Below are 11843 nucleotides of genomic sequence, written 5' to 3' on the forward strand. Positions count from 1 at the left end.
TGATTGCCGTTAGTTTTTCTGGGTCAGGCATTACCCCTTTCTCTGAAATTATGTTTCCTAGAAATTTGACCTCTCGCCTTCCAAATTTGGATTTTGTTATGTTTACTGTGACCCCATGCTCTTTCATGATCTGTAAAACCTGATTTAATGTGTCGTTGTGATGTTCCCAAGAGGGTTCTGCTATAATCACATGATCAACATAACAAGTAATTTTTCGTAAAATTTCAGGACTGAGTATAGTATTAAATCCCCTAATAAACGCTGCTGATGATATGTTTAAACCAAATGGCAATCGTTTAAACTGGTAACATCTACCGAATACGATAAATGCTGTAAATTTTCTACATTCTAGGGCCAATTCTATTTGCCAGAAACTACTCCGTAAATCAAATTATGAAAATATCTTAGCACCGTGGAAGTTTTGTATCAATTCCTCTAATTTTTCTGGGCGATCTGTCTCAGTGATTATGATTGTGTTGATCTGTCTGGAATCAAGCACTAACCTGATGCTCCCATCTCGTTTCCGTACAATATGGAGCAGGCTGTTATATGTGGAGGTAGCTGGTTCAATAATATCGTCATCTAACATTTTAGATATCTCCTGGAATACTTTATTCCTGTAGCTTAATGGGATTGTATAGGGAGGCACTCTAAATGGTTTGTGCTGTTTTACTTCAAACTTGTACTGAAAGTGTTTAATACTGCCAGTCTTAGGTAAAAATACCTCTGCATTATCTCGTAAAATATTCTCTAATTCTCTTTTACTGTGTTCCGAAATACCTTGAACTTCTTGCAATTTTTCGTCGATTTCTTTATTGACTTCTAACATGAGTTGAGGCGATTCGCCCTTTTGTGCATATCATTCTAATTCTTCATCCTCTTTATCTCGCGTCATTCTTAATTGTTTGTTTATAACTGGTATTTCTTCTAATTTTAGCTTTTGCTCAAAGAGAAGTGTGACATTCCCGAATGTTACGCTACCTTTCCCCATATCTATTATCGCTCGTCTCTCATTTAAAAAATCTGCACCTATAATCAAATCTACAGTTAGCTTAGGTATAATCACGAAGTTGGCTTCGATCTTTTGACCTTGACACGAAAGAGTTAACCTTGTTTGTCTCGTAACTTCCGCAGCATTGTTTCTACTAGGACCTCTTACTTTAATCTTACGTGTTTCAGAACTGGCAATTCCTCATTGGCATTACATTGCATGAATAAATTTTCTGAGATCGCAGTCAGTTCACTTCCGCTAAAATTACAATATTGACTGGGATATGCTTTACCATGGCCTTCACAATTGGTTGAATTTGAAAGGGTTGGTTCTGGTCTTCTTCTTCTTGCACCAACGAATCCTCCACTGAATCATACATGAGTCTTTTTAGGAATTTCCCTTGTGAATTCGAACTTTCTGTAAGATAAGCTTCGACTGCTACTTCTCTCTCTTTTATTTCCTCTTCTCTATTTCTTCCTTCATTTACGCTTTCTTCAACATCCTCTACTTTTTCCTCATCCTCGTCTATCTTCTCCTTCTTCGTCGCTACTTCCACATAATCGCATCTAAGTGCTCTAATTATCGCTTCATAACTTCCTTCATTATATACGTTGGGTTGTGTGCCCACTCGTAACTTATTTTCAACTTCTGTCGACTGCGCATTATCCTCATTGAATTCGCTTTCCCTGGTTCCCATCTCAAATAGCTCTGCAATACTGATTACTTCGTCCTTTCCTCCTACATTCGTTGTGCATGCCTCTGGTAATTCATCTTCCTCGTCAGTATTCTCCCAATGAATTTCGTCCTAACATGATATTGTTATTTTCTTGTCTTCGTTTTCATCTGGTCCCTGCGGATTTGTTTCTTCCTTCTTCTCTTCTCGTGATAAGATTTTTACTTCTCTGTTCAAGGTGCTGCAATTGTCCTGGTTCGGTGCGTCATTCTCTTTGGCATGGGCGCTTAGCTGTCAATTCGAACGTTTATCGGGGTTTGGTGGTGTTACCTCCACCTCTTCTATCTGTATTCTCTTTTCTTGTTCAGCTTGTTGATAGCGGTTTCTTTGTTGATAATTTGTCGGTGTATTGGTTCTCCAGTACCCGTTACGGTTGTCGTTATTCCCTCTGTAATAGTTGTTGCAGTTCCTGGGTGAATTATAGTTATTGCCATATTCTCTTCTAAATCCATAACCGGTTCTTTGTTGAAATCTATTGTCGTTTCTTGGTGCGAAGTTATCACATGGTTCGTGATTATTCTTTCTTCGTACTGTGTCTTGTGGATTCCACAGCTTTTTGCTTTCGTTTCCACGTGCGCTTCTTCTTTTTCTTGCGTCACCTTCCGAAAATATGAACTCTAGTTGCCCTAGAATACCTTTAAATGCTTCGACGTCATTGCCTCCGCGACCTACTAATGATTGCTGGTATTTCAATGGTAGCTTCATCGCGCATAATTTAATCAACTCTCCGTCACTGTATGGTACATCTAAGCATTGATTTTTCTTTGCCATTAATTCGAAAAGTTTCACGGGACTCTTCTCTCCTGAATTTTCAAAATATGGGTTCTGTAATAATTCGTACGTCACTCTGTTCTGTGCTTCGCTGGACCAATATCGTGAGGGAAACTTCTCTCTGAAATCTTCGTACGATCGGCATGTCGCTGCAACATTCTGCATGGTTTCTGCGACTGTTCCTGACATGTGTGCACATATAAAGTCTAATTTGTGTGCTAGCGTCCAGTGTTCTGTTAATCCTACTCGAAATTGATCAATAAAAGTTCGTGGATGGAATGAGTTTCCTTCTCGAAAGTGTTGAAATTTTCTGACTGTGAGGAAATGATCGTTGTCGTACTTCGTCATAGTTCCATATGAATTTCGCGATTCTTCGCCACTTTTGTTTCTGATCATTTCTCCCGTCGTTCTTGCCGGTTGTGGTAGATCTATTGGATATTGTCCACTAACTTTCGCGTACCCTTGCGTAGTATCGTTGGAGTGGTACGCAATAATTTTCTTCCAGCGGTTGTGAACGTGTAGCTGAGTGCGTTGCACTGTACTCTTCGCGACCTGGCTTTCCATTGTCAGGTATTGGTTCGGTATCCTGTCTGGCTAACCTTGCTGCTTCATTGCACGATCCAAACTGTCTTGAAACATACATTTGTGGTTCCGCATGTGTTTGTGATGACGTTTGTTCATCAAGAATTTCGAAACGTGTTTGTTGCTGTGCAGCCTGTCTGATTTCACGTATGTTACTTTCCGCCTGTGATTGGAATCGCAAATGCGTAATATCTTCAAAAATGGTTCAAATGGCTCTGAGCACTATGGGACTCAACTTCGGAGGTCATTAGTCCCCTAGAACTTAGAACTAGTTAAACCTAACTAACCTAAGGACATCACAAACATCCATGCCCGAGGCAGGATTCGAACCTGCGACCGTAGCGGTCTTGCGGTTCCAGACTGCAGCGCCTTTAACCGCACGGCCACTTCGGCCGGCTGTAATATCTTCGTTAATTGCTTGTTTTTCCGGTGCTGTTACAGATACGGATGTGGTTGCAGACTCTGTGCTTGTTCGATCCTGTTCACTACGCTCTTCAATGGTTTGAAACAACTCTGTTCGCAATTTCTGAAATTGTCGCTTAGTTTGCGTTTCTATTTTGACTATGCGGTTATCATATCTTTTCAGCGCTGCTTTTGTGATACGTTTGTGTAACACACTGTTTTCAACAACTTCACGCGCTGTACCTGCTGCTTGTCTAGTAATTTCGTTTATCTGTTTCTCTAGTTCCTTGACTTCTCCCTGGGTGTTGTTACGTAATGTTTTGATCTCGTCCTGAATGTCATTACACAATGTTTGTACGTCCGCTTGTACCTTGTCAATGTCTGTTCTCAATTAATTGTGACCTGTTATTAAGTTTCCTATCACTTCTCGAGATTCTTTTGCCTCGTCTTCAATATGACTTAGGTGTAACTGAATTTTTTTGTTTTGTTCTTTAATCGCACGCATTTGTCTCGTGGTTTCTGCATGCTGAATTTGGAATTTGGTTCGCTATGTCTTTATTTTGCCTTGTCATGGTTTCCGTAATTTTTTGTAATAATTCTGCGAGAGTGGTGGGTCCTATTGCGTTTTCTTCCGACGTCCTACGCTCTGTGTTTTCTCCCAAGTGTTGGTTCGCAACCGATTGCATTGAACTGTGCTGTGACACGTTTCTGCTCGCATTCCTTGTACTCTGTGGTGAGGGAGCTCTGATTACTTGTACTATGGGTTCTACGTATTCAAGACGCAAGTTAGAATCCTCATCGACTGTCTGTCTACGTTCCTGCTCCTCTGTCGTATGCTGACTTACGTTTTCCATGCCTTGACGTACATTATCCTCATTATGGTGCGTTATATGTCCTATTTCTCGCGATACTGCATCGTCTGTTGTACTGTCCTCTATTCTCTGTCCATTTTCATGCTGGGTCTCTACCTCAATTCGGTCAAGGTCTCGATTTACCATTGCTAATCTTTCCGAATCCCTTATTTTCTGTTTTAAAAGCAATTCACGCGCCCTACTTGGCGTCAACATGCGCTCATACGATCTCACGCGTTTCATAAACGTTTTGCACACACGACTTGACAATCCATTCACTTACTTGTTGGGTCAGAACCAACTTGTCAAGGATGTATCCACCACCTGTGCGCTTGCATTGAGGAGAAAACTTAATTCTAACAATTTTTAAAATTCATAACTTAATTATGCTATTGTCTCTGCTAGAATGTCTCACTATCTATCGCTGCAGCTACTATTTTCAACTATTTATGCCTTTAAAAAAATTTTTTTTATTAGGAAAATATTTTAACTGGATATTTTTCTGACCTAGTTAGGCATGTGGTCGACCTTCAATCATGGTATTTTACCATCCTGGCAGGGTCGCCATTTTCTAACATTCTACGTGGTGTCTGTTTTTTCTATATCGTGTCTCCTTACCACTTTCGCGCAACGACGCTCTGAGCGTGTTTTTTAGGGAATTGACTAGATTGAAGCTGGGACCTGTTGCTGGTAAGGAGACACCAGACCACACGTGACATGTAGAGTTCAGAAGAGTTCAGTGAGACTAGCGATGATATAACCATATACTTAATGATTTCAGCGTCAGCTCCACTGCCCTCCCTGTAAAAGAATCTTAATACTAACTAAATTTAGTGGAAGGGGTTCAAGGCTTTCCTATTTTTAGTTAGCTGGTAAAATAACGTCGAAAAAGCAGTTAAGTTTACCATTGGAATTTTTATTCTACTCACAAAACATTGTTTATAAATTGCACTATTGATAAAAGGAAATGTTTTAATACAGGATGGTACAAACCAACTGCGTTCAACAAAAATGTGAACGAAAATTCCCTGAATGGGTTTCCAAGTTCTACAGTGGATCGAAGGATGACCTATGCCATATGACATCTATAATCTAGGTTTAAATTAAGTTTCACAAAAGAGAAAACTATCAAAATGGTCTACAGTGACCCTTAGTTATCTTTAATTACTTATCTAACTTATCGTAAATTTCAGTGGCTGATGTGGCTTCTCAATAACTATATAACAGATAAATCATCGCGTTTCAGATTTTTACTTCAAGTGGCAAATGTGAACACCATGAGCTTTAATTGACGATCGACACTAGTAATACGCAAAGAGGGGGTGTAACAGATGAGACTTCTGCAGTTCTGAGTGAAGCTTTATGCGCTGTTATGCGGCACCGCGTGTGTTCATTACCTTGTCAGTGTTCGTCAGGGGGCGGCGGGCAGCACAGCTCCGCTCACCTCGCCGTCTGGGAAGCAACTCCCTCCTCAATTTTCCTAACTACAGTTTACCGAAGTTGATTAAAAAAACTATCTGGCTGTGTTTTCATCTGACCAATCAGGGTCTCAATGTTAACCTTAAGCTCCGCCTACAAAAATTCTGTCCAATGAGAAAGGTTATACTTTTCGTGGTGGGGCAATGTTTTTAAAGTTTGCAACGTAACAGAGACGCGAAAAAGTTTCACACTAAAACTTGCAGCTGGTGTGGTCCTTTTAGTGTTATCGTAAGATCTATACTGTTCTTCTGGAGGGCTCTAGCTTTTAACATGGGATGGGGGGTGGTCCTAGCGGTTATCTGGCGACGTGGGTGTCTGTCCCTTGTCGTAGGGCCTTCTAGCTTAACACGGTTCTGCTCTCGGCTTCTGTTCTCGTTTCTCCCCTCGGAACTGCGTCTGTCTCACGGTGGGAAGGTATGACATGCATTTAGGCATTCTTGTGTTAGTCTGTGGTATTCCATTTGCTCACTCGTTACTCGTATTACTTTGGTTAATTTAATGTCACGGTTTATTTGGAGCTATGTGACATACTACTGGATTTGCTTATCATGTCAGGGTTTTCATGGAAGGTGTTGGATTTGCCTGACACCTTACATCAGCACTCGCTTTGTGTGAAATATGCAGGCGTGCATACGTAAATGAATTGGTAGCAAACATTCTGAAATCGAGTGCGTTATTACATCTTTTTGATGGAACTAAATGATGTGTATGGACACGTTACAGATGACTGAAAAGTACGTCGGTTAAATCAAAATACATGCCTGGAGCGAGCTATCGACTGAAACCCGTTATTGTTGAATTTATGAAGGAAATGGGAAAGCAAGAACGAAAATTAGAAGAAATGGATCTCATGCCTCGCATTCGCAACAGAGTTGAGTGCAGACTGCCCTTAGTAAGAGATTTCAAGGTGATAAGAATCTTATTTCTCATTTCATGGCGAAAGTTTATACATATAAAAAGAAAGTCACATTGTGGAAGAGACAACTTCTGACAAGGAACATCGTCCATTTCCCTAAGGTTACCAGCATTAAAGAATACTTGCATTTTGAACGATCCATTGTGGGGTTGAAAGAATTACAGGAATAATTTTCTTAACGTCTGAGGAAACTGCCAATGTTATATCCGTGTTTGAGCTGTTTTCGAGACAGTTTTTTATATCAGGTGGAAGAGTCCCTGTGTACCTGTTTGAACTGCAATGCAGTTCTCGTTGAAAAGGCGAAGTATCTTAGGTTAAAACTGGCTAGAAATTCTAAGTCGTTTTCTTTGGGAAGAGTTTTCACGTCTCTCTAAGGAGACTGCAAACGTGATATCAGTGTTTCGTGAAAGGATGTTTTCGATTATGAAAGTAAGTAAGTCACGAGTACATCATACTCTGAGTGATGGAAACCTGTGAAACTGTCTGTGTCTGTCCATATGCCGACAATTTGTGCCACATATAAATTTTATTATGCCTTCAGCGCTCCGAGAATGATTAAACAGTATTAAAACTTTCTTTTATCTCTGATCTGTGTAGTTGAGAAATGCGAAATATGAAACGAAGTCGCATGCCGCATGTCGCACTTTCGCAGTTTCCCTCCTTCCGCCTCTTCCCGTTCAGTCAGTGTGGCATAGTGGAGAGGAAAGTGTGCACTCACATTAGGAAGAGTGCACGAGCACTTCAGATTAGCCGAGTTCTTGGTCATCCTTTTGGTAGTCGTTTATCGTTCTTTCTCGAGACATAACACGCTCTTCTCGCAAACAATTAACATGCAAATGTGATTTGTGAATTAGAAACGAGGTTTGTAAGCTTTGCTTGTATACATATTGTAGATAACGTTATTCTTACCTATTTTATAAGGTTGCGTTGAAATACTAATCATTTGCATAATCAAGCATGTAATAAAGTGTGTAGCAACACATGAAGGTAACGTATATATGACTCAAATTTACGACGTGACTTGAAAATCTTTTTCACCACTAGCAGCCTGAAATACTTTTAACCCTGAAATGCTACTAGGGGTACACATGTACTTCACTGGTTCCAAAACTTTTAGCCGATAGCCAACAGATGGTATTGCATTTTTGAGTTTCCCAGTAGTTTCGTGCCTTAACATGTCAGTATGGATGTTAACCTACAAAGAGTCAACAGCGATAATCATTTTCCTGCTATCTAACAACTGGCGTACAGGTGAACCCCATTGTACCATAATCGGTGTAAGGTTCTTCCTATCTGTTAGTTTGAAGTCAAGTATAGTATATTTACACTTATTTTAAACAAAGAAGTTATAACAATGCTACTTATAAAACATTAATTATCTATTGTTTTCATAAATTACAGTGGATAATTGAAAATTATAAGTAAACTGACTTTTTATAGGTGAAAGTAAATTTCATCATTTCATCTCGAAAACAGACTTTCGACCTTACAAAGGAGGAGGATGTTACCGAAATACACCGTATGCTCTTCAGTTCAGATTCTGAAGGCCTTTATTCTGAAACCGATGCAGTCGATGAAGAGGATCGTGTCATTCCATATCTTATAAACAGAGAGGAACCTGAAAATGAGCCACGCGTGGTAGCCGTGCGGTCTAGGGTGCATTGCTACGGTTCGCACGACTTCCCTCGTCGGATGTTCGAGTCCTCCCTTGGGCATGGGTGTGTGCGTTATCCTTAGCATGCGTTAGTTTAATGTAGATTAAGTAGTGTGTAAGCCTTGGGACCGATGACCTCAGCAGTTTGGTCCCATACAACTTGCCATATATTTCCAATTTCCTGAAAATGAAGAAGAACAATCAAATGCTCTTGCACGTCTAATTCAGTGTCCAGCTGTGCCAGTTTCCGATTCTGATAAAGATAATACACCTTAACGTTTTTAGAGATATGATCCATAAAAGGTGAATATCGTTGGTCTCCAAATAAACTCTATGGGGAAAAAAATTCAAGTGGAAAGGCGAATGAGGAGTTTTTCATTGCGTTCCTAAAAGGTATCCTGTATTGCGGTTACCAGGCAACAAAACCGAAGCAAGACATGTAAAGAGGGCACTAAATGCTTGGCAGCTGTGCTTTAGAAAAGGTAATTTAGATTTGACTGTATAGTGCACTAACAAATAAACTGAAGCTCAGAGATTTAAATATGACAGAAACAATGTTGATAAATTTATAGTGATGCAGCACCTAAAGACAATAAGTCTTCATACATCGAAAACACTGATTATATTGAAAACGAAGCTCTTATAGGATTGATGTACGATGCTGGAGTAATGAAAATGTGATGTGTCTTTACAAAAGAGCTTTTTGAACCAAACAATGGAATAGGAATATTTCCGGCAACGTGTCCTGAAGCGAGTTCCACAGTCTTACTAAATTGTCTCAGATTTGACGACAAAGACACTCGAGTTCAGAAAAGACTGAGTGATAGATTGGCTCCTTTCCGGGAAGTATTTGAGCTCTCCATAAACAAAATGAAAGAACATACGTATCTTCCGAATACACCACAAGAGACGAAAAATTAGTTGGGTTTAGACGCCATTGTCCATTTAAAATGTATAATCCTTCCAAACCAGACAAGTACGGGATCAAGATAGTCATGAGCTGCGATGAATAAGCCGGCCGCGGTGGTATCGCGGTTCTAGGCACGCAGTCCGGTACCGTGCGACTGCTGTGGTCGCGGGTTCGAATCCTGCCTCGGGCATGGATGTGTGTGATGTCCTTAGGTTAGTTAGGTTGAAGTAGTTCTAATTTCTAGGGGACTGATGACCACAGCAGTTGAGTCCCATAGTGCTCAGAGCCATTTGAACCATTTTGTTGCGATGAATAAACATTTTATGTTCACGATGCAGAAGTGTGTGTAGGTAAGGGATCTACACCAGATTATACGCCGGTGGTTGAATATTGTAGTGAGGAACTCACTTCTTTTCGTGGAACAAACAAAAACTTAATTGTGGACAATTGGTTTGCATCAACAGAAACAGTGAAGAGCCCCTTACAGAAGAAAATTACCGCAGTTGGCACGTGAAAAGAAAAAGACATACCTCCATCATTCCTCAGCATCAAGGAGAAAGAGCCCAATTATGCAATGCTTTGTTTCAATGGTCACCTTACCCTGTTATCATGCTTCCCTCCAAAACAAAAGAAAAAGGATGTTCCTTTGCATGAAGAAGGGGATAAACCGAATACAGTAGAGCTCTCGGAATTTGTTCAGTTTTATCGCTCTACCAAAGGAGGTGTTGACACGCTCGACAATTTATCTCATTCGTATTCTTATGCCAGGAAAACGCGTCGCTAGCGTCTCTGCCTATTTTATAACATATTAAACGTTACTGGATACAACTCTATGTTACTGTTGAGACGGAGCTCTGCAGATAAGGGAATATTTCGAAACAGAAGATCTTACCTAAGCAGATTGGCTGTAGACATTATGCGACCACACATGTTAAGACGTTGGGAGGAACCAACTTTATGAAGAGAACTCCGTCAAACCATCAGTCGTACTTTAAATCTGCCAAAGGAAGAAGCAGCCCAAGGGATTCCAGAATCGACAGCAGGGCTGCGTATTTTCTGCCCTATTTCTTGAGATCGAAAATGTAGAGATAAATATGTTATTAGAAAAAAAATGTATTTGTTTGGATCTTCAATGAAAATTGTATGCTCCATGTCTTCAGTTGTATAATTTTTTCTCTCTGGGCATTTTTTGTTTTTCTCTTATGTATGATTTAAGTGTGTATTATATTATTTTGAAATAAAGGACTCAAACATTTTAGGAGTCCATTTTTATTTGGGGTACACCTGTACCCCGTTATAGCAGACCCGTGATGAAAATACGTGTAGCATTCCAGGGTTAATATTGTTGAAACAGTCACGGTCGATTAACTGTCAATATCCCTTTACGATACGATATTATTACTAGTGTTCTTTGTCTTTCGCACTGATCTGGATTTTTGCCCACATTATTTCTATATGTAAACGACAAACTTGATTATGATCAAGCGATCGAAACTGACCACGTGCCTATCGTCAGTCTATTGTGGTAAGATCTGAATTTGTTTTTGACGCAGGCTACGTGGTGGCGCACTGGCGGCGGCGCACCCAAGAGACGCAGCTGCCGCAGGCGGTTGGCGGTGCCGAGGTGAGGCTGGCGTCGTGACGGCCTTGTGTGTCCAAGGCACAGCCGGCGCACGTTGTGGTCCAGCAGCTGCCTGCGTGTTCCGACCACGGTGGTTGCGCACAGGATGTCCACTACTGCAAAGCCTGCCGGCCGAATGCGTGTTTCCTCTAGCGGCAGCTGTTCCAAACGTTACATGTAGCATTAACTCTCTCAGTTTCATCTCCACCTCTGTCAATACAAAGGATCTGGCACGTGTATGATTTATTCTAGGCACCATGGATTCCATATAATGTGGGGTTTTAAGTTTATCTGTCATTTGCACATTCTCAGTACTCTGAATCTGGCTGCTTGGTGCAGTTCAGTTGAGGAGTGAAGCTTTAAAACAAGTTTCCGCCAATGCGTCATACGGACGAAGGGCACTAATAACGTTTTAACTATCATTTCTAAATCAAAAAGTTATTCTAATACTTTTTTTTCTTTCATGATGTTAGAGGAGCCAAAACACAATGACACAGCCTGTCTCCACTTTATGAACAGATAGCGCTATTTTGTTTTGGCTCCTCTAACGGCGTGCTGTGGTATTTCAGTGTGAATTTGCAAAAATGTTAACTGTAAAGAAACAAAATAAATTATTAACTAGATGTGTGTTCCCTATAGCGACAGTTGTAGCAGAAAATTTGTTACTGTTCCAGAGCTGACATGTAGTAGTATCTATTTCGGTTTCATCTCCTCCTCCGTCAGTACAAAGGACCTGGCAAGTGTATGATTTATTTTATGCACCTTGGATTAGATAAAATGTGACGTTTTAAGTCTGTCATTTTTACATTCCCAGAACTCCTAAACTGTTTGCATAGTGCAGTTCTGTAGGGGGGAAATGCTTTAAAATGAATTTCTAGCGATACTTCTTACGTGCTACGGTACTGTACCCCAGGTGTTTCAGTGTGAACCAGT

General features: G+C 40.5%; 1 protein-coding gene across 1 annotated transcript in view; it reads left to right on the forward strand.

The window, feature by feature from the left end:
- Positions 1–10931, forward strand: part of LOC126249222 (tachykinin-like peptides receptor 86C) — a 352669-nt gene extending 341738 nt beyond the window's left edge. The window contains exon 7 of the mRNA XM_049950877.1: positions 10843–10931. Coding sequence (XP_049806834.1) covers positions 10843–10931 — 89 coding nt within the window. The remainder of the gene's footprint in view (positions 1–10842) is intronic.
- The last annotated feature ends 912 nt before the right edge of the window (positions 10932–11843 follow it).

Source organism: Schistocerca nitens, chromosome 3 (genome assembly GCF_023898315.1).
Source record: "Schistocerca nitens isolate TAMUIC-IGC-003100 chromosome 3, iqSchNite1.1, whole genome shotgun sequence".
Taxonomy (NCBI): Eukaryota; Metazoa; Arthropoda; class Insecta; order Orthoptera; family Acrididae; genus Schistocerca; species Schistocerca nitens.